A 19,632-nucleotide genomic window follows, 5' to 3' on the forward strand; every position below is an offset into this window, starting at 1 on the left:
TGCTTTAAGCTGAATGCTAAAGACAGCATGCTAGCATGCTCACAATGAGAATGTGCCATGTTAACTATCCTAGCTTAGCCTGCTGACACCTGCTAATTAGCACTAAACACAAAGTACATCTGGTGCTCATGGGAATGTTAGTTTTGCAGATAAAAAGGACAGGACAGATTTTAAAACTTTGACCTGCTGTCGGCGCAGGAGGAAATGTCAGGGGATCACCAAAGTCATTCGTCCTCTGGGGAACATGAATGTTTGTATAAAATTGAATGGCAATCCATCCAATAGTTGGTGATATTGAAGTCTGGACCAAAGTGATGGAGCAACAGACATTGCCATCCAGAGCCTGCAGTAACATGTTTTGTTTTGTCCAAACAAATTAAAATATCCCCTGAAGGTATTTACAGTTTTGTCCATAAAATGTCATGGCATGGTGAAAAAATGCTGATCACAATGACCCATAGTCACGTTTTCACATTGCTTCTTCTTTTTCAATAAACAGTCTTAAACCTAAAGATATTTAGTTTACTTTCATGTAACACGGAAACAGGACATTTTTGTTTTAAAAGTAACTAAATGATTCATTTGATCATCAACATAGTCGATTCATCGATTAACAAAAAAGGAATGTAGCGCACAGTGTTTCAGCTCACAGTATGAGAATGTGAGAAGCTTCTCAGAATGATGAAGCTGGAACCAGAAAATGTTGATAATTAATCAGTTCAGTCATAAAGCAAAAATGCCTTTTTTTTCTGTGACTCCATTTATACAAATCTGCTGCTTTTCTGTTTTATATCATTTACAAATTAAATATATTTGGATTCTGCCATATTGATTGGACAAAAGAAGCAATTTCAATAATCCACATTATGCTGGAGGGGGGGGGGCATTCTTTTCTTTTTACATTTAGACTTTTGCATTTAAATTGTTTTAATTAGTAGTGCAAATTAATAGTTGGCTGCAGTCCTACAACAGTTCACTTTCCATCAACTGATTGTTAATCATTTCAGCCCTAAATGGGTGCTTACAGCTTACAGCTGATCTCTTAAGGTGAAAAAACAAAACAAATCAGTTTTTTAGATCAACATCCAGGAGTCTGGCGGAGAAAGATGGCCGACTGTCTTGTGTAATTATAAGATGAATTGTTGCAAGGTTGCATTGGATCTCATTGTCAATCATTCAAACTGTTACAACAAAAAAACAGGAGGGTGTGGGAATAAGTTGCCACAGCAACATGTCCCCTGATCCAGTCATTTCCTCAGCGCTGCGATGACGTTGGAGTTGAAGGTATTTTCCATCCCTCAAACAAGCTCAAGTCTGTGTGTTGCTTTATCTGTTCTGATCTCTTAAAAAAAAAAAAAAAAAAAAAAAGAGACGTGTCACTGACTGAATAAATCCCACTTCTTTTGCTGTGGTTATGTGCGTCTGTGTTAGGATTACAGCTATATTTAGAGCTATGTAAATCAACAACAGAGACGAAGACGTGCGGTGGCGGAGCTTCTGTACTCGAGCCTCGATGGGATGCAGCTCTGCCGCCGTAGGTTCATTCCACCTCCTCCTCTGAGCTTCTCATCCAGGAAGAAAATGCCTCCAGACTTTAATTGCAGCACATTAGTAGGCTTCAACAGTCTCTCCGTTTCCTACACAGAACCCACAATACTGATTTGTGACTAAATGGGGATTAGGTAAACCTTTCTCGCCAAAATGTGGCCCACTACTTCAAAAGAAGACACCAAACTCAGCGTTGTAATTAAACTAAATTTTAACAATTGTCAGTTCTATTGTACAATATTGAACAGGAGTCACAAAAGTGCACAAGAGGCATTGGTTTTAAAAGGAAGGATCATACTTTGTGTTCCAGGTTCAGGGGACATATTAACAGTGGGGTTAAACAGAGTGAGAAGCAAAATGTCCCTTCGTAGATCAAAACAGTGCTGAAAAAATATATAGACTTATAACATCATAGTATCACCCCGTAAATATTCCACGACAACATATGCCTTTGATCTCAAATGTACCATGTTTTAAGATGAACGTCCCCTAAAAGCAGCTGTGACACCATCCTGCAAACATACCCTCAATAATTATAAAACCTCTGAATCCTGACAAGTTTGGTATATTTGATATAATATCGTACATCTAAAGACATCACGTGAAGGTTGGTTTACTTGGTATGTTCTAGAAACACTAGTTGCAGAGAGGCACCAAAATAAATAAATATGTAAAACAGAAAACCAAGAATCTGACGGTGCCAAACTAAATGTCATCAGTGAAGTACACTTTCACATTATTCACCCAACGAGCAGCACCAAGTCCCCTCACCCAGAAATAACCACCACCATAACAAAAACTAGTGTGTAAAGAAGCACATCAACAGCCTGGGAGACATCTTTGTTCTACACATGGACAAAAATACTATTGCACACACAAAGTCCTCTGAACACAAACACTACACTCACAGGAAAAGGGGGCACCCATTATTATTTTTGGATGCATCTGAAGGAAAGCTCCTAAAAACAAGAGAGCGTTTCTTCTTCATGCGAAACAGAATCAAAAGGAGTGTTTGCTGAAAACACCCACAAGAGAGTTGATGACTTCCTGCTGCAGTCGCCTACCTGCATTTTCTCCTCATCTCATTGTATAAGTGGATGTTCGACGTTCATCAGATTTCCTGACAGAAATCATCAAGTTAATATTATGGTGATGGTCATCCTTTGGCCATTTCTCCTTGCCAGGTAGGTTTGCACTCACCTGGAGGCACTTTGTGTCACGGCCGTTTGTCCTGTATGTGCATATGATCTAATGAGTACAAACTGTCTTCTGACACACCTGAGATAGACGAGAGGCAACAGCGAGGACAGTCTGTAGAAACATTTCATCTCCAATTCTCTTGAGGGGGCCACAAGGATTAACACCAGTTATTACTAGTGATGCTGATCAGCATCGTCTTTGTGTGTTATTCATTTTAGCCCTTTTAAGTCCCCTCTTCTACTCTAAGCTGCCTGTGAATAAGTGCTGCAGCCTTCAAAAAAAAAAAAAAAAAAAAAAAGACGGATGGACAGAATCTACGAACCCACCACCAGCTTTTTAAAGTCCCCCCCCAACAGAAATGAAAAAGTAAGCTCAAATGCCAGCGCACAAAATGGAGCCATTTGGTGGAGCATGCTGGCCCTCCTCCTGCCAGCCTCTCCCTCTCCGAAAACATCTCTTTCTCACATGGTAGTGTTTATCAGAAGCCAAAGCTGATAGTGTCTGAGTGGACATCACCTTGGGGGAGTAGGTGCCACATAGTTTCTGCCCTGAAGACACACTGTAGTGAAGCCTTCGTACCTGACCTCTGACCCTTCCAGCTCAGTGCCACTTTACTCAGTTATCAACACCCAGCTTTGAGAGCCCCTGCCTGAACTCATGCAGCTCGTCTATCTTTCCATCCAGCATATCCATGAACTTCTTCAGCTCGCCCTTCATGTTGCCCTGCTTTTGTTGACTGTCTTCTATGTCCAGCTGAAGACCCCCTACTCTCCCCTCCAGTTCCTTGTTCTTCGTCTCAGCAGTCTGTGGACGGACATTAAGGAAAAACAGAACAATAGTTACATTATGATGGTGGATACAGGGAAATTAAGTTCATGTCTTAAGAGAGGTGTCAGATGGTATGATCTTTTGGGTGTATCTAAGCTGAGAAATCAAACCAAAAAATGAGATTAAAGCAGTTTAACTCAGCATTTAGCTCCTTTGCATTGAGGTAAAGCAAGTGTTTCAGACTAGCAGGCGACACGAATGACACATTAATGCCAAAGATACTATTGAAGGGAGGGGTTTTAAATAGGAGTGCTAAATGGGTGTTGCGCCTGCATGACTGTCTCCTCTAGTGGACTCCTGAAACCTGATCTCCACGTGGGGTGTCGTCTTTAAATAGAGAGGAGCCATGACCACAGACATAGTAAGAGGATTATTTTTTTAAAAGAACTAAACCACAGGAAAAAAAGAAAAGAAAAAAACAAACACTTTTTTTTTTACTTCACCCGTTACCTTTCATCTGAATGGACTGTGGCTGCGTTTTTCATTTTGGGCCTTTGGGATGAATGGAGGTATTCAAGAAATCCCATTGTCTATGCTTCTGCTGAGTTTGGGTGGTTGGCTAGATAAACTCCTGCTTCAGCCGATTCTGTTGTCACTGTCATTCATCCAGCTGGCTGTTGCAGAAACAAACCAGGCGGTCGAGCTTTGTGAAGCACAAGAACTTCAGGCATGCCACTGTTGGTTTTATTCTCCTCCCTGCCCCGGCTTGAAACATAACACACGCATGACAGCTTGGATGATAAAATCCTGCTCTGAGTCAGACAGAATAGGGCGAGATGAGTGTCACCGTTTATGCAGCTCATATCAGACTTGGCCCTGATGGGGCGTACAATGATTCAGCAAGCCTGGCACTTTTGGTTTCACAGAAAGTCTGATGTTACTCAATGAGGAATCAGACTTGCCGAACAGGTGCTCTTTGTTACAAGGAAGACAGGACGTGATGGGCGTGAATCTTTATTGTTTTTAGCAACAGAAGATTCTCACACCCAACAACCCACACACCTACAGAGACGTTACCGTCATTAAAGCTCTCAATCTACTTCAGCTGTTTTTGTAGTCAGCGCTGCGGATTGTATCTGTACCGCTGGGAAACTAATAAGCCATGCCAGAGATGTAGTATCTCACAGATAAGGAAGAGGAACCCTTTTCAAAGAGGCAATAATCAACTCAGTGTTGTGCTGGGGATGGACCTTTATGAATAGTTGCATTAACCACAACGTGCGTTGGTAGACACGTGACGGGAATGTTGTGTCACCAGCCCTCAGGCAGAATGGTGAATAGGAACTCTCGTTCTCTACCTCCGTCTGAGAGCACTGCTCACGCCTCAGAGCCTGCGTGTTACCTCGCTGTGACAGACATCGTGTACTCGCACGCGCTGTAAGCTCGAGCTTTTGTACTCTGCTGTAAATCACAACGTGTTGGGGGATTCCTGGGTGCTTTGACGTACCTGCAGTTTTGCGGTGATGCTCTCGCACTCCGCCATGAGCTGAGGGATTATCTCTGCCTGCTTCCTCAGGTTCTCCAACTCCTGGGAAAAATAGATACAGAAACCAGTTAATCAAAAGCCAACAAAACATCAACATCAGGTTGATTCTCTCTACATTGTTTTCTTAAGAACGTAATAGCTTATTTAACCAAAAAAGCCAAACTTTTCCAATGTTGAAGAAATTGTTCAATATTGTGGGAGACTCATTTGCTTTCTTGCTGACTTTGATGAGAATATTGAGACCACTCTCGTGTCTGTTGTGTTTCCAGTCTTAATGCTAAGCTTAATGTCTTCTGGCTTGAGCTTCATCGTACAGAGTGTGGTATTGATTTGCTCAACTAACTCTCAGCAAGAATAAAGGTAATAAGTTAACTAATACGTTTAATTTCCCAAAATGTCAAACTAATCATTGTAATGTTGTGCAGCAGCTCCACAAGAAACTTTGTCTCAATAAAATACTAAATTGATGTTATTATTTTAATCAATCTGATCAAAAGAGTAAGAAAAGAAGAATACAAGTCGTGCACTTGATGCCAGCTTTTCGATACCCGGTGCTACAGACACATTTCAGAGGGACACAAACAAAGATGGCAGCGGTACAAAGCAGGTCAGGAAGGTAAAAGAAAGAAAAACAGATTAAAATGAATACACAGGCCTTGATTCTGTTTTTCTGCCTTATGAGTACATGTTTGTTTTCTTCTCAATCAAACATCTATTATTGCTCTGAAAGTTTCATCCCACTGCTGCTAGCGCACACACACACACACACACACACACACACACACACACACACACACACACACACACACCTGCAGCTTTGTTCTGTTAGTTCACGACTGGTCAGCGCTGGGGTCAACACCACAGTGAATGCTTAATAATTCATAGGCTCGTTTTTAATTGGAGGAGTGGAGCGTGTGCATTTCTAGCCGGGGGGGTGAGTCACTCTGCAGATGAGCCTCTGCGGGCCGCCTTCTGGATCAGTGCTCTGCAAACAATGAGACTTCCTTCTGCAGGCCCATCGGTCACTGTTAAGAGCAATATGGCTGATACACAGGACTGTGGAAACACTGAAGCCCCCCGAAGGACATGACTCTTTGCTCATAATCTTTTAAAAAGCAGCTCCAGCTCTTTTGAACTACTTCCTTCATGTTGTTGTGTAAGATATACAGCCTTTCAAGGAAAGATGTATATGTTCTATTGATACTCCAGAAGAAACCAGAATATCCCAGACACGCTGTTTACCTCTGAGAAGTTAAAAGGACCTTTACGCAGCAGAGCCTAAACGTCATTATTTTTGCAACACTATTAAACTCTAACTAAAAGATTAGTTGAGCAATTGATTAGACAAGTAATAGAAAAATAGGAAAAGAAAATGAATCCGCAAATAATACCTATTAATCTATTAACCCTTTCAGTAATTTTTTCCCCAGACGAAAATTCCACACATTTGATGCTTCAAGGAACTCAAATGTGAGAACTTCGTTTTAGTAAATTTGTAGAATCAGGAATAAATAAACATTTCCTGCTATTTTGAATACAAAATGTATCATCAAGAAAATATTCTGCAGATGAATCGATAATGAAAATGATTGTTAGTTGAAGCCCTGATGAAGATGTCGCCTTGGGCTTCTGGAAATTGGGATGGACTCTTTCTTTCCCCTCTAGTTTTAAAATTTGACAGACACAAATACATTTTGAGATCATAAAGCTTCATCTGCTGCAGTGTCCAGGTTTATAACCTGCTGGTCTATGGGTCACTTTTTCAGGATCAAAATTGAAAATATCTAAAAGAACTTTGCGGGATGTCCACTACATACTTCAAAACTACTGTGAACAGCGAAAAATATTTTGCTGTAGAAACAGAAAACAAAAAAAACGCCTCATCAACTATTTTCCTTATATAGTAACTGAATTAGTTTCGACCGTCTTTCCCTCTGCTACACATCTGATGATTGTGTCTCCCTTTCACGATGTTGATGGGGAGACACAGTCACTATAGAAAAAAGGCAGCCAGACTCTCAAACATTTCCACAATTCGTTCCTAATCATTTGTCTGCTGACAGAAACAGCATTTAACCAGCAACGAGCAAAGGTCAAAAGACTGTGTGGCCGTGCTGGGCTCCTCCTCATTAGCAATAACAGCACCATTAGGCTCGCTGAGCTGACAGTCGGCTAGTTTGGATTATAGATGACTGAAGCAGTAAACATAGGGCGATGCCGCTAATGGCATTTGTGCCAAAATTCCCTGCTGCTCTGACTACAGACAAAGTCAGTGGATGGATTACATTTCCCCCAGTCGGACTATTTTCGCAGTGGAGTTCAAGTGTACCAAAACAGAACAGATAACAAGTAAATTGCTTTAAAAACAAGCAACACAGAAAGTAAGGTAAAAGGGAATTGAGGGAAAAACGTTGGGCAGTAGAATGGTCTGGGTTCAGCTGGGGAGGCAAAAGTAACAACACCGATCCATAGAACAAGACCTGATTATAGGAGGTACTGTATATCACCTCCTGAGGGAGAGGAGTGGTACTGAGTAAGAACAAGAGGTGAAGAGGTGTGTACAGTGAGGAGACACACTGAAATGTTGGAGTCAGGAATAGAAAGTAGATCTGTAACTTCAGGAGACGAGGGGGGAGTGTCAACATGAAAATTGTGATTTTTGTGACGAAGGGGTCTGAGTGGATAATAAACTTCCAGGGTAGAAATACCACCTCTGTTACAAAAAAACATTGTTATCCAAACTGTGTAAACCCTGTATTCAACAGTGGCCCTGTTGTTGCAAGACGAATGTATTGCAGACGTCTCACCTGCTCTTTTTCGTGCAGCTCGGTCTCTAGCTCCTGCACTCGTACAGACAGTTGGGAGTTTTGCTGTTTCTCCTGATCGGCTTTGTTACACTGAGCTTCTAGTTCTGCAATCTGCAAAAAAGAACGGAAAAGGAGAAGTTGTTGTGAAAAATGTCACGTTTTGATTGTGAAAAGTAGTCAATGTGGACAACGGGTCTTTAACAAATATTGTAGGTAAACAAAATTGGAAATGTTCCAATTTGTATTTAATGAATCCTAAATTTGCTGCATATTATAAGAGATGTCTTGAAAACTGACAGCGGCAATTAGACCAAAAAACTTGCAGCATGTTACAAAATGAATGATTGCAACACCAGCCCAGCTGCAGTAATGGCCCACATTGATTATGAAACTAAAATGATTCTATTTATAGTAGAGTCTGGTGCAGGGAACACAGAAACTAATAAAATCTATAGTACTTCCCTCACTCAGATTGAAGAAACTTGAGATTTATCAAAACTTTGCTGGTGGATTCATATCAACTCCATCTGTCCTAGTTAGATTATTCAGTCACTTAAAATCAATAATCTACTCAATTCGTGACAGTTTACAGTCCAGTTTTGTTCCTTATATGAAAGAGGCAACGGTGTTTCTGACCCGTCACATTGTCTGCTAGCAGGATCAATGTTTTTTTTTTAACGTTATTTAACTTCCCTCACTGTATTACCTTTTCCCTGAGCGTGTCACTCTCTTCCTTGCAGGCACCAAGTTGTTTCTTCCAGCTCTCTACATTAGCCGAGGACTCCTGCAGTGCGTCCACCAGCCTGGCATTATTTTCTCTTAAAGTCTGCAGCTCCGTTTCCCACTTCTTGGCGTTGGTGTTGCTGTCAGACAGAAGAGGCCGTGAGAGATCCAGGAGGAGAGTTATTAATGGAAGAAAAATGTAGACAGGTTAAAGCTGAAATGCCTGGGGCTTGTGCCCACCGACATGACACATAATGCTATAAAATCCTTCCAGTCATGACTATTTCATTAGATGTGATGTACATCACACTGTCGAGAGATATTTCAATCATAAAAAAAGAAATAAGTGAGAAAAGTCTCAAAGGTCTAATGAGCTGCTGACATGCTCCAACAGGGCTTGGGATCTTTTTATACCACAGAGTGTGTGTTTCTGTGTTATCAATAAGGTCGAAGAGGTTGTGATGTATATTTGGTATGCATCGCTGTTCCCTTCCTTATGCATGGCTGGTTTGAAGTGTGCTGCTCTCCATCAAATGTGGACAGACTTGCACCGCAGCATTCTGCAGTCCTCGGCTGTATTACTGCTGTGACACATTTCCAGAAAACAAAATCTGAAGGCCCTGTGAAGGCATGAAAAAGGGGGCAAACACAGCAATGGTGGACAAACTGTGTTTCACAACCAAAAGCTGGAGAAGTTTAAAGATACATGTAAGCTTGATGCACTGGTTTGAAACAAATGTTTCTCCTTTACCAATGTTTTCAAAGGCAAACAATAAAGCTTTACAATCTGGTACTTATTATAAGAGACAGTTGCTTAATGAGTTTAGTTGTCCTAAGATATTTCTTTAACTGAACCATATATATATATATATATATATATATATATATATATATGCAGAGATGTTCATTTAATTCTTATTTTCTTGTGTGAGTAAAGTCTGAAGTATTGTCAGGGAAGGCCTGCTAATTGGTCTCTTTTGTTTTACCTCAGAGCCTTTTATCCCATCTGGATCAAACATTTTTTAGCTATCCAGTACTAATTCTGGCTGAATGTACGTACTGTAGTTTTAGTCGACTGATGCCCTTGGGTCATTCTAATCCCATCTGGTGTTTTATGCCATTAGTGATTTATACACTCAGCATCTGGATTATGAAGGCCATATAACCAAATGGTAGAGTATAGCAGCTTCCCTCTTTAGATTAGATCAGATGATTTCTGAGCCCTGAGGGGCCATGATATCATCCCAGTAGCAAAAAGATGGAGAGGGAGAACATTTGAGCACAGTTTGGTGCAGAGACAAATAGAAGTGATGTGATGCCCCTTGAAGGGAGTGTTGCTGTAATGTGAGGTTATGTGGCATGTGATTATACCATGAAGGTGAAAATGCATTTCGATTACTGTCTCCTTCAGAAGGTTGTTCTGAGGTGTCCATGAAAGGAACCCGTACCTCTGTTCTACTGCACTCTTGAGAAGTTCGTTCTCCGTCTGCAGCACAGCAGCCTCCGGCCCGACATGAGAGATTTTCTCATCATCTGTCCCATTAATGCTGGACGCCTGGTTGCTTGAGGGCGTGTCACGTCCAGACTCCTGGTAAAGGACAGAGGGGACGCGTTACGGTTCAGGGCAGGTTTTGATTCAATCTACCTGCAGCTTTCTGAAAGGTCTGATGTGTTAAAATCCATAAATGTGTCTCATAAATCGTGCTCTGACTGTGGAAAAGGGTCCTGGGCTTCTTTTGGTGGAACACTGTAAACACCATGGAGGTCAGCTATGGTGACATCCATGGAGAAGGGTGGAGCAAACTGATGCCAGCATTTATCATGTCATATGGCCCAGCAGCTTTGTGTGTCTCAGAGCTGAGAATGATTCCTGCAATCTGGTGTCAGCGCAGGCAGGGAACAGGCCAGGCTGCTGGATCTACCTCCAAATCAATGCTGTTTACTTACTGACAGAATATCAATTGGACATCATTTGTTTTGAAATGAGAAACTTGTATTGTTTTATGTTGTATGGCTTCCTTGTCCTCTTAATTGCTGTGGTGCTTTCCGGGCAGTAAGTACCTTAGGATGACCTTTGATCTCTATTTATGACAATTAACACTGTTACATAAATGATTACTGTTGTATTGACATGTTATATTCCAACACAAACTTCATAGGCCCATGTTCATTTCAATATTTGAACTTAACTATTTGAATACTTGATCATGCCAGAAGCTTTTTCTAAACACAGAATCAGAAACACAACAACTGATCGTGTTTTTTAGGGAAAGTAACCAAACAGAAATGCTTATTTTCTTCTCAGTGTTACCTGTTTTCTCTCTGAGGCCAACAGTGAGTGTAGAGAAGACAATACAACAACAGAGGTGTTGTACTGAATCAGAATTTCAGACAGCAGAGAGATATAATTTACCTGGGAGTGATTACTCAATGTCTCCACCTTGTCTTGAGATTTGTCCCTTGCCAGCTTGGCTGCTTCTTTTACCTCCTGGAACTTCTCAGAAAACTGTAAATTTGGGAGAGACGTGAAAGTGCTGTGATGATACAAACTGAAATGTCAAACGCATCATCTGAAAACATTTTGAGAGATCATGAAGCCAATTATCTAGTGATAGTGAGGATTTAAGGTCCAGATACACTCTTAAATACTTTTCTGATTTCTGGTGTCTAAATAACTAAATTGTGCACCGTTGTACTCCAGTTTTAGGACAAATACAGAAATAAATTGTCTCCAAGCTTTCTGGATGCTTTTTGTGATTTCATGTGATACTGCAGCGTCTTCTCACCTTGGCCAGTTGCTGCTCCGAAGCGAAGCCCAGACCAAACACAGTGTTGGCCCTGCTGTCCGCCCACTGGCCAAACTTCTGCGACGTCTTGGTGAACGTCATGTTGGGCGTGATGGTACTGTTGATAATCACCTGTCGGGACAAAATAATGTATCAATCATTTCCCAGCCCTAGTGGAGATCATTCTGGTAATCAATATAGATGTTTAGAATCCCAGCATGGACCTCAGGTCCGTCTGAGGAGCACAGTCCCCGTCAACGATGCCCGTTGTGAAAATGATGTGTCAAGACATATTTAAGAAGGAGCTCCAGCATCTGCATTCACATGATGAATAGTACTATTTATTTATCAAAAGGATAATCCCCTATTGTAGCTCCATTCATACAGAGTAAATCTGTAACACCCTTCCGAAGTCTTTCACAATGCCCACACTGACAAGTTTGACTACAATTGCCATATTTATCTTTTTTTTTTCTTAGAATGATCCACTTCATAAATACAGTCTGATTCATGTACATTTTTGAGAACCTCTCTACAATACAGAGCTATTTTGTATACAAAGCAATCTTTGGAAGGACTCCAGCCATGATGCTGAATGGTAAGTGTCTCACAATGTCTCGTGAATCAAAGAATCCATCTTCAATCCGCAAACACTGACACACTCTAAGAAGCCGACCATCACTTTACTCATTTCATGTTCCATCACAGAACTCATCCTCCAGGTTTCACATGTAACAAGCACAGTCAGACTTGTAACTTGTAAAAAGGTGCCAACCTCATTCATTGGGAAGTTATTAGCACATGAGTGTCTCAAGTTTTGTCTGAATTTACAAATAATAACTCATTGATACTACGCAAACAGACTTTGCTACTACTTTAATGGTAACTCTGAGTCGAATGAAAGAGGAATTGTTAAGGAGGGGTTTTTGTAGGAGCCAAAAGCTGCCCAAAAACTTTTAGTCCAAAGACAGCTGCTACCCAACAATCTAGCACCACAAAATGGCTGATATTACTTGAGAAACATCAAACATTACACCCTCTTGATTTATAATGGTCAAGCAGTCCATTAGAGACAACCTAGGGTGGGTGGTTGAGGGGGTTGCTAGGAAGATTGCCACCATAGGGTGTTTTTATATATATATATATACATATATATATATATATATACATATATATATATATATATATATATATATATATATATATATATATATATATATATATATATATATATATATATATATATATATAGCCATCATTTTGTTCCACAATTGCATATAAAGATGTGCGACCCACTAACCTCTAAGTAGTCAAATTACAGTCTCCACATTGGCTGCAGTAGACGTTCACCTGTTGTTGTAGCTATGCAGTAAATCTGCTGGTGGAAAACATCGGCTGCATTTCTAAAATTGGAACCAATGCACGGGGCAGCGATGGTAGAAACCAATAGCAATAGTCCTAAAGACCATTTCAGCCTGACCAGACGGCCTCATTTTGAGTGTGTTTACTGCATCACTGTAGATATAAACACGCCTAATCAATATATGAACAGCTAAATGTAAACACAAGCAGCTTTAATTTACTTCTGGGCATGTACACAAACCCAATCACACTACCAAGATACAAGTAAACTTAAAACACAGCACATGCAAATTACCCCAACAATTAGGAAACAATAGAAGACAGTTTAATCACAGTGCAGCCCTTGTTTCATAGCAACATAGCTCTGATCACAGGATTCAAGAATACAAATTGCTGACAGACTTGTGTCCTTTTCTACGCCCCCACTGTCTCCATCTCCATCTTTTCACTAGCCGAGGTGTTAAAATACTTTACACTGCATCATTACTAGACACAGAGACCCAAAAAGCAGAGACTGAGCCAAAAGAAAACAGAACGAGGCCACTAGCAGGCAGTCAATGCCCTCTTGGACATTTCTGACCCATACAGAACAATGCTAATGGCTCCTGATGAGAGAGATAACTGCACATACACAGAAAAAAAAAAGACCTTTATCAGTGTAATATACCGCCAAGATTACAGTCACAGCCTCTGATTCAGGCTTTATTCCAGCATCAAGGGTTTTTAAGAAGAGTGGCAAAATGCCAAGGTGCCAATAATCTGATTTTAAAATCACCACTGTTTCAGAGGCGTTGTCAAAACAGAGGTTACCTAAGTGCTCCTGAAAGGGAACCTGAGCAAAGCCTGAACAGTGTGAATATTTAACTGAGCTCATCGCGTTGGCTCAAAGAGAAGCGTTAAGATTAGATGAAACCCTAATGATCACTGTGAAGAAACAGGACCGTTGCGGCAGAATGAAGCAAAAGAAACTAAAAAGGAACCAATGAGGTAACCAGACGGTAAACAAACATAACCAACCTTCTAAACATAATATGTCAAGAAGAAATATATGACTCAAAATCCATCGTTACCTTTTGAAAAATGTATAATACAGATTTCCCTCAAATTTATCCAATGTATCATAAGCCAATTAGAGTCTAAATGTCTTCTCAGTTTCATCTCCATGGTTTGTTAGAAATATATCAGAGCCTCCTCTACATATCATGTTCAGAACTTCAGTTTGAAGTTGTAACTCTTCAAAGTGACAGCTAACTTGTCAAACTTAACATTGAACTGAGGTAGTTAACCTGTCCCTTGCTTGGCTGATCTGCCTGAGCTTCTAGATTTCATGACGTAAATAAGAATATAAATCAGGCTTTTTTAAATTACCTTTAGGTGGAAAGAAATAAAAGTAAAGCAACACTGAGTCACTGAGGCTGCTTCTGTTTGTGGCGTGTAACAGGATAACAAGCTGCGTGGGCCTGAAACCAACCACACACACACACACCCACCCACACACACACCCACACCCACACCCACACACCCACACCCACACACCCACACCAGAGTCCTGCTCTGAATGCCTGAAGCTCACAACTCCAGGCCATAACCCAATCAATGATTGACTTCATTGTATCATTAAATTGTAATGAAAAGGGTTTAAGTCATTTTACATAAATAAAGAGTTTTGATTGATATAAAGCGGAAACAAATTAAGTCAATCAACTACTTAAATGACAGAAATGTAGAACCATTTCGATGGACATTTAAACTAATTTTTCAAGCAAAAAATACCAAACATCCTCAAGTTCCAGCTTCTTAATTTCTTTGTTTGTCTTTTAGGATTGTAAACTGATATGCTTTGGGTTTTGGACTCGCTCAGCCTAAACCAGAGACAGTATATAAGAAATGGACGAAGAAGTAATTATCATGTCAGCCATCGGTTTGTAGACTACAGTTTTGAAGCCTCAAGTTCAGCATTTTGGACGCAGCCATCTTGTTTTTTTTGCAACCAGAAGTGATACGAGAGGGTGGAGCTAAGTAGAACTGAATGCTGGACATTTTAGAAAACCAAAAAGGTTACAATAAACATTTATGAAGTGAAAACGTACTGTGAAAGGGTTAAAGTTTTAAGACAAAAACACAACAACTCCCACACCGGACAACGCTGTGGTAGCGACCTGTCAATCCCAAGGTAGCCCCGCCCTAAAGCGCACTCTGCTTTATGTTCTATTTTACTCTAAATGGACCATAATTTATTAAATGAACATCATGCTGCATTGAAGAAGAACTGAAACTAGCGATTGAAACCATAAACTCATGTTTACAATGTTTACTGAGGTAATAAATCAGGTGAGAAATAGATTCATTTTCTCATAAACTTCTATACGATCATACTTAATTTGCAGCCAGAGATGTTGCTCCTTGATAGCCAATAGAAAGAAGTTGGCTTCACTTTTCATACCTGGAGGTTGCCGCTTGGACAAAACAAACCATATTGCCAAACCATTAATTGATCAATAGTCCATTTTTCTTTTCAAATGCTACATATTATGTATTATTACATGAATTCAACTTGACATTGAATTGAACCACATCGCTCAATATGCATAACAAATCTTTAAACAGCTTATTGATCCTGTATTATAGTGGAAGACCTACAGAAGCGTAGGTAGAAACAGGACTATCAACAGAAAAAAGGCAAACACAAATGATGTGGAGTCCCAACTAATCATCGGTAAGTTAACATACACGACTGCCTGGTTGGCCCCATCTTTGTGGGCCCTGTGACTGTATGCCGTCATGTATGAGTGTACGACTGAGTGAGCAAGCGAGTGAGGGTGGAAGGGTGACAAAGAGGGAGGTAGAGCGGAGTGACGCTGGCAGCTGTGCTGGTGGAGAGCCGGGCTGCGGATCAAGTGGCACAGGAGGCGCAGAGCGAAGCTGGGATGGCCAATGGCCTGAGGATCAGTTAGAAACTTAGAGGCAGCCAGGAGGTTATAGGAGACATCTTCCTCGGCTGATTATGAGTCTGCAGACTGCACAGAATCTGCAAAGTCAGTAAAAAAGAAAAAGATGTAGAACGTGGAAGTGGAGTCTCTGGGAGGGGAAGCACTTTGATCACTTGTCAAGCACCAAATGACTTCGTCATAGCTGGAAAAAAGGACACCCTCTACATAGAGCGGTGGCTTTTTTAAGATGGCAGAAACTTAAATATCTTTGTTATCTAAAGAGCCAAAACCCATGGCTAACTTGTGACTCCACTTCACATTGTCATTAACATGATATTCTGAAACATGTCAGTTCTTAAGTATATGTTTTAAAGTAAATGAATCAGTTTTATTGTGCTTGCTCATAACATTTGAGTAACTCACTATTTTACACACTAATTTGACAACAATTTTAGAGAGTGAGTTGCAGCTGAATGTGTGGCACATAGCCATAGCCTAGTTTGTGAAGGATATATCAAAATAATGGTGACAAATGGGCAGCAGCGATGGTCATGGTGATGATGAACAGGCGGAACTGGCAGCGGTGTTCTAACTGAAACACATCCAGAGAAAGACGAGACGACGGTCACCATGTACTCTCATCGAAGCAGACCGCAAAATGGAAAATTGTGATTGCTCATCAAGATGAGGTGTGATGTAGATGAAGTAAAATATTAAATATTTGTGTGTCTGCCAACCGCTTTAATGACCCGATGCATTTCATCTCACCGTATATTAAGGACTGCAAAAATACGCTGTTCCCTGGTGGCAATGACGCAGGTTTGGTTTCTAAGGGAGGAACAGGGCTAACGATGTCAGGTGTGCACCGCCACATTCAAATCTTAAAGTGAAGGCTGTTTTATGCACTTCCGCATACGCGTGAAGATTTACCGACTAACATACTATGACTGAGCAAGCCCCTTATGCTTTAGTGGGAGCCTGATTTAAAAGTTGGAAATGATATTGGATTTCTTTTGTATTATTAAAGCTCAAATATTGCATGAAACATAACATTTTGTTTTATGACTATGGAACTGGGGGCTGGAACTTGCTTTTCCAGGCTGTACATAAGTGAACATGCGCAAGTAATGTGAATATGACGGTATTAAAGAAGGTGTCCTGACAGGAAGTTGGATCAATCAAATGTCAACAACCGTTTTAAAAATGGAGGGTGTGAATGTGATTGATCTATGCTCCCTTTGACACTTGATGGGTGGCTGATGAAAAGCATCCTTTTCATTGGAAGAAGTTCATAAATCGACATGCTTTAGATGACATTCATGTTCTGTTTTTTAAATGTTGTTCCTGGTTTTTTTCTGACAAAATCCTGATGTGCAATGTTGTTGACAATACTGAACTTCCTGATGTTGAGATTCACTTTAGCTCATACCAGCTTTGGTGTGAGTGCACTATGATCCTAATGGATGATTGTTTTGGGATTTGTATCAACCCAGTGCATTCTCTCATCATGATGGCTGGGAATACAGTAAAGTACCCAATCTAACTCGATTTTAATGATTCATCCAAACTCCAACTTATAAGTGTGGGCAAATACTGGAGTCTGAAGGGAGGCGGACATGTTCCTTTCATCCGCAGTGAAAATAATGCTTTTACATGGTGGAAACAAAACTTTATGACACACAGGTAGAGAAACTATATGGTGTACTTGGGGTGCAGCCACAATTTTATAGGGGAGCAAGGTGATGATAACACAGGGAAATTGCCTGGAGATTGTAATATTGGCATAGACATTAAACTAGTTATAAACTGACATCTGGCAATCCTGCCAGCCACAAACACATTTAACAAGCTCCCTTAGAGGAATTAAAATCCTTATTCTTGGCAGAAACATGTCTTCTAGCTCACCAGGTTGTGGTAAATGAGCCAAAATGTAAATTGTGGACACTAGCTGTAAGAGTAGTCAAAAATAAAAGAAAAATGAGGTAGTTAAAGGGAGACAAGGATGCTAAAAAAAAAAATATATATGAGGCAAAAAGCAAAGAAAATATTACATTAGCTCAGAAAGTAATTACACATGGAATAATTTATAAAGCACAACAGGAACCCTTCGCTGTGTCGTCATACTGGTACATCGCTGTTTGAGAAGTGCGATTCAGGATGAGCAAGAGTCAAAAGTGCTGATATGCTCCTCTACTTGCAATATCATCATCATCATCATCAGCGAGTTGCCCGGCCATCACGGTTGGACGAATATAAACTGACGGTCTGTCACAGTTAGTGTGTGCAGCAGCACAGGCTATTCTTCTGGACAGACCTGTCTCCCTCGCAGCTAGTGTACATAACACAAACTATATTTAACATTCATTTGATAGGACTCAACATTTCCTTGCTTTCGGTTACTTTGCTCATACCAACATCACTTTGACTCAGTTCTCTAATTAGGCTGGCTTAACATTTGATTTAATGTTAATCTTCAGAGCTCACATATAGCTGCTGCATGCAGACATTATACAACACATACTGCTCTGTTACTCAAGGCTACAGGAGCGTATGTGCCATCAACACACACACTTTCACCAACACACACAAATGGCGCAACGGTTAATTGTTTTCTGCCATTTCCCTGAATTTATGAATTGAACCTTTTTCTTTATAATTTCATCTTTACATCATGCTTTGGCAAGATTGTCATTGTTACACTCATATCAATGAAGCTTATTGAATTGAGTAGAGAGACAAGAGAACAGGGAGGACAACAGGAATAGGAAAGCAAAGACAGGACTCCTGGCCTTGACTATATACAAACATATACATGTGTATTTCTCATAAAGAAACTTTTTTTTAATAAAGATAAAACATGCAAGTTGTATTGTCAGTGCTGAAGCTGCATAAGTGCTGCTTGATGACATAACAGATTAGAGTCTTGCCTCTGGTTTCTAGCTGTGGGAAGAGAGCTATTTTGAAGCTAACATATTCTGACTCAACAATGCTATGCGGGAATAGAAAAATAATGCATTTTATTGTAAAGAATAATTTGCACAGGAAAATGGGTCCCTAATCTAAAATCTCATATGCTGTTTGCATCCATGTGTCACTGTTAAGAAGTTATGTCCTATGCAACAGCAGAAAATGCTTGCTATGCAAATACTCCACATTCACATATATCTATGTTGAGTTCCTATGAGACCCACCCTTCAGCTGTTGGGTTGGTAATCCCAACACTGAACTAACTCAACAGGCCCTTCACCCAAACAGAGAGCTGCATGGTAAAAAGACAAACAATGGGAACAGAAACAGAGTAAAACAACTGTCAACCCGCTCCGTCTCTGAAGTGGCTCGGCAGGAAATCTGTGTTATTTGAAATTGTGCGAAAGGTGACTGCATGACAATGTCTGCAGAGGGATACCGCCGTCATAACTCTCCTCTGGTTTTCACACACAGAAGTATGTGATTGCCATGGAAACACATAATCTACTCTTTCAGTTAGTGGAGGAAGAAGGTGTAAATATGGTACATAGGCAGACTCGCATGGTGTCTTATCCCATGCAGGATCTAACCTCAACATCATTCTCTGGTGAAGACCAATCAAATGTCTTGAAATGAGCTGAATGTTCACATACAGTACATGTTATGTAACCAAGCATCACACACGGGTGAAACTGAATTCAAAAGAAAAACACCCTTAAAGGATGAGTACGGTCGGCCGATTGTTGATGACAGTAAATTACATAATGACACATGATGATAATTTAGTTTAATTGCAACTCAACAGGTGTGCAGCTCTTGGCTGTACATTTGTTAAAGAGGAAGTTTGCTCAAGCTCAGACTTTGATTTCAACCTACATGTTACTTTTTTGTGCTGAACTATTAACATATTTGTATAATGGGTTAAATACATAACCATCTCAAAAGACACCAATTTAGCAAAGGTAGCAGGCTAAATCACATTTAAAGTGAGGCCA

At 40.4% G+C, this 19,632-nt stretch overlaps 1 protein-coding gene across 2 annotated transcripts in view; it reads right to left on the reverse strand.

Annotated features, from left to right (window-relative positions):
* Positions 1-1,741: 1,741 nt before the first annotated feature.
* The window catches only part of homer2 (homer scaffold protein 2), a 28,844-nt gene continuing 10,953 nt past the window's right edge, over positions 1,742-19,632 (reverse strand). For both annotated transcript variants that reach the window (XM_068730400.1, XM_068730399.1), the window contains exons 3-9: positions 11,379-11,510; positions 11,006-11,098; positions 10,041-10,180; positions 8,576-8,732; positions 7,870-7,980; positions 5,024-5,104; positions 1,742-3,552 (exon numbers count right to left, since the gene is read on the reverse strand). In XM_068730400.1, coding sequence (XP_068586501.1) covers positions 3,364-3,552; positions 5,024-5,104; positions 7,870-7,980; positions 8,576-8,732; positions 10,041-10,180; positions 11,006-11,098; positions 11,379-11,510 — 903 coding nt within the window. In that variant the 3' untranslated portion in view covers positions 1,742-3,363. The remainder of the gene's footprint in view (positions 3,553-5,023; positions 5,105-7,869; positions 7,981-8,575; positions 8,733-10,040; positions 10,181-11,005; positions 11,099-11,378; positions 11,511-19,632) is intronic.

This window comes from Cebidichthys violaceus, unplaced genomic scaffold (assembly GCF_023349555.1).
Source record: "Cebidichthys violaceus isolate CVI_PGR_0920_01 unplaced genomic scaffold, fCebVio1.0.p SCAF_5, whole genome shotgun sequence".
Taxonomy (NCBI): Eukaryota; Metazoa; Chordata; class Actinopteri; order Perciformes; family Stichaeidae; genus Cebidichthys; species Cebidichthys violaceus.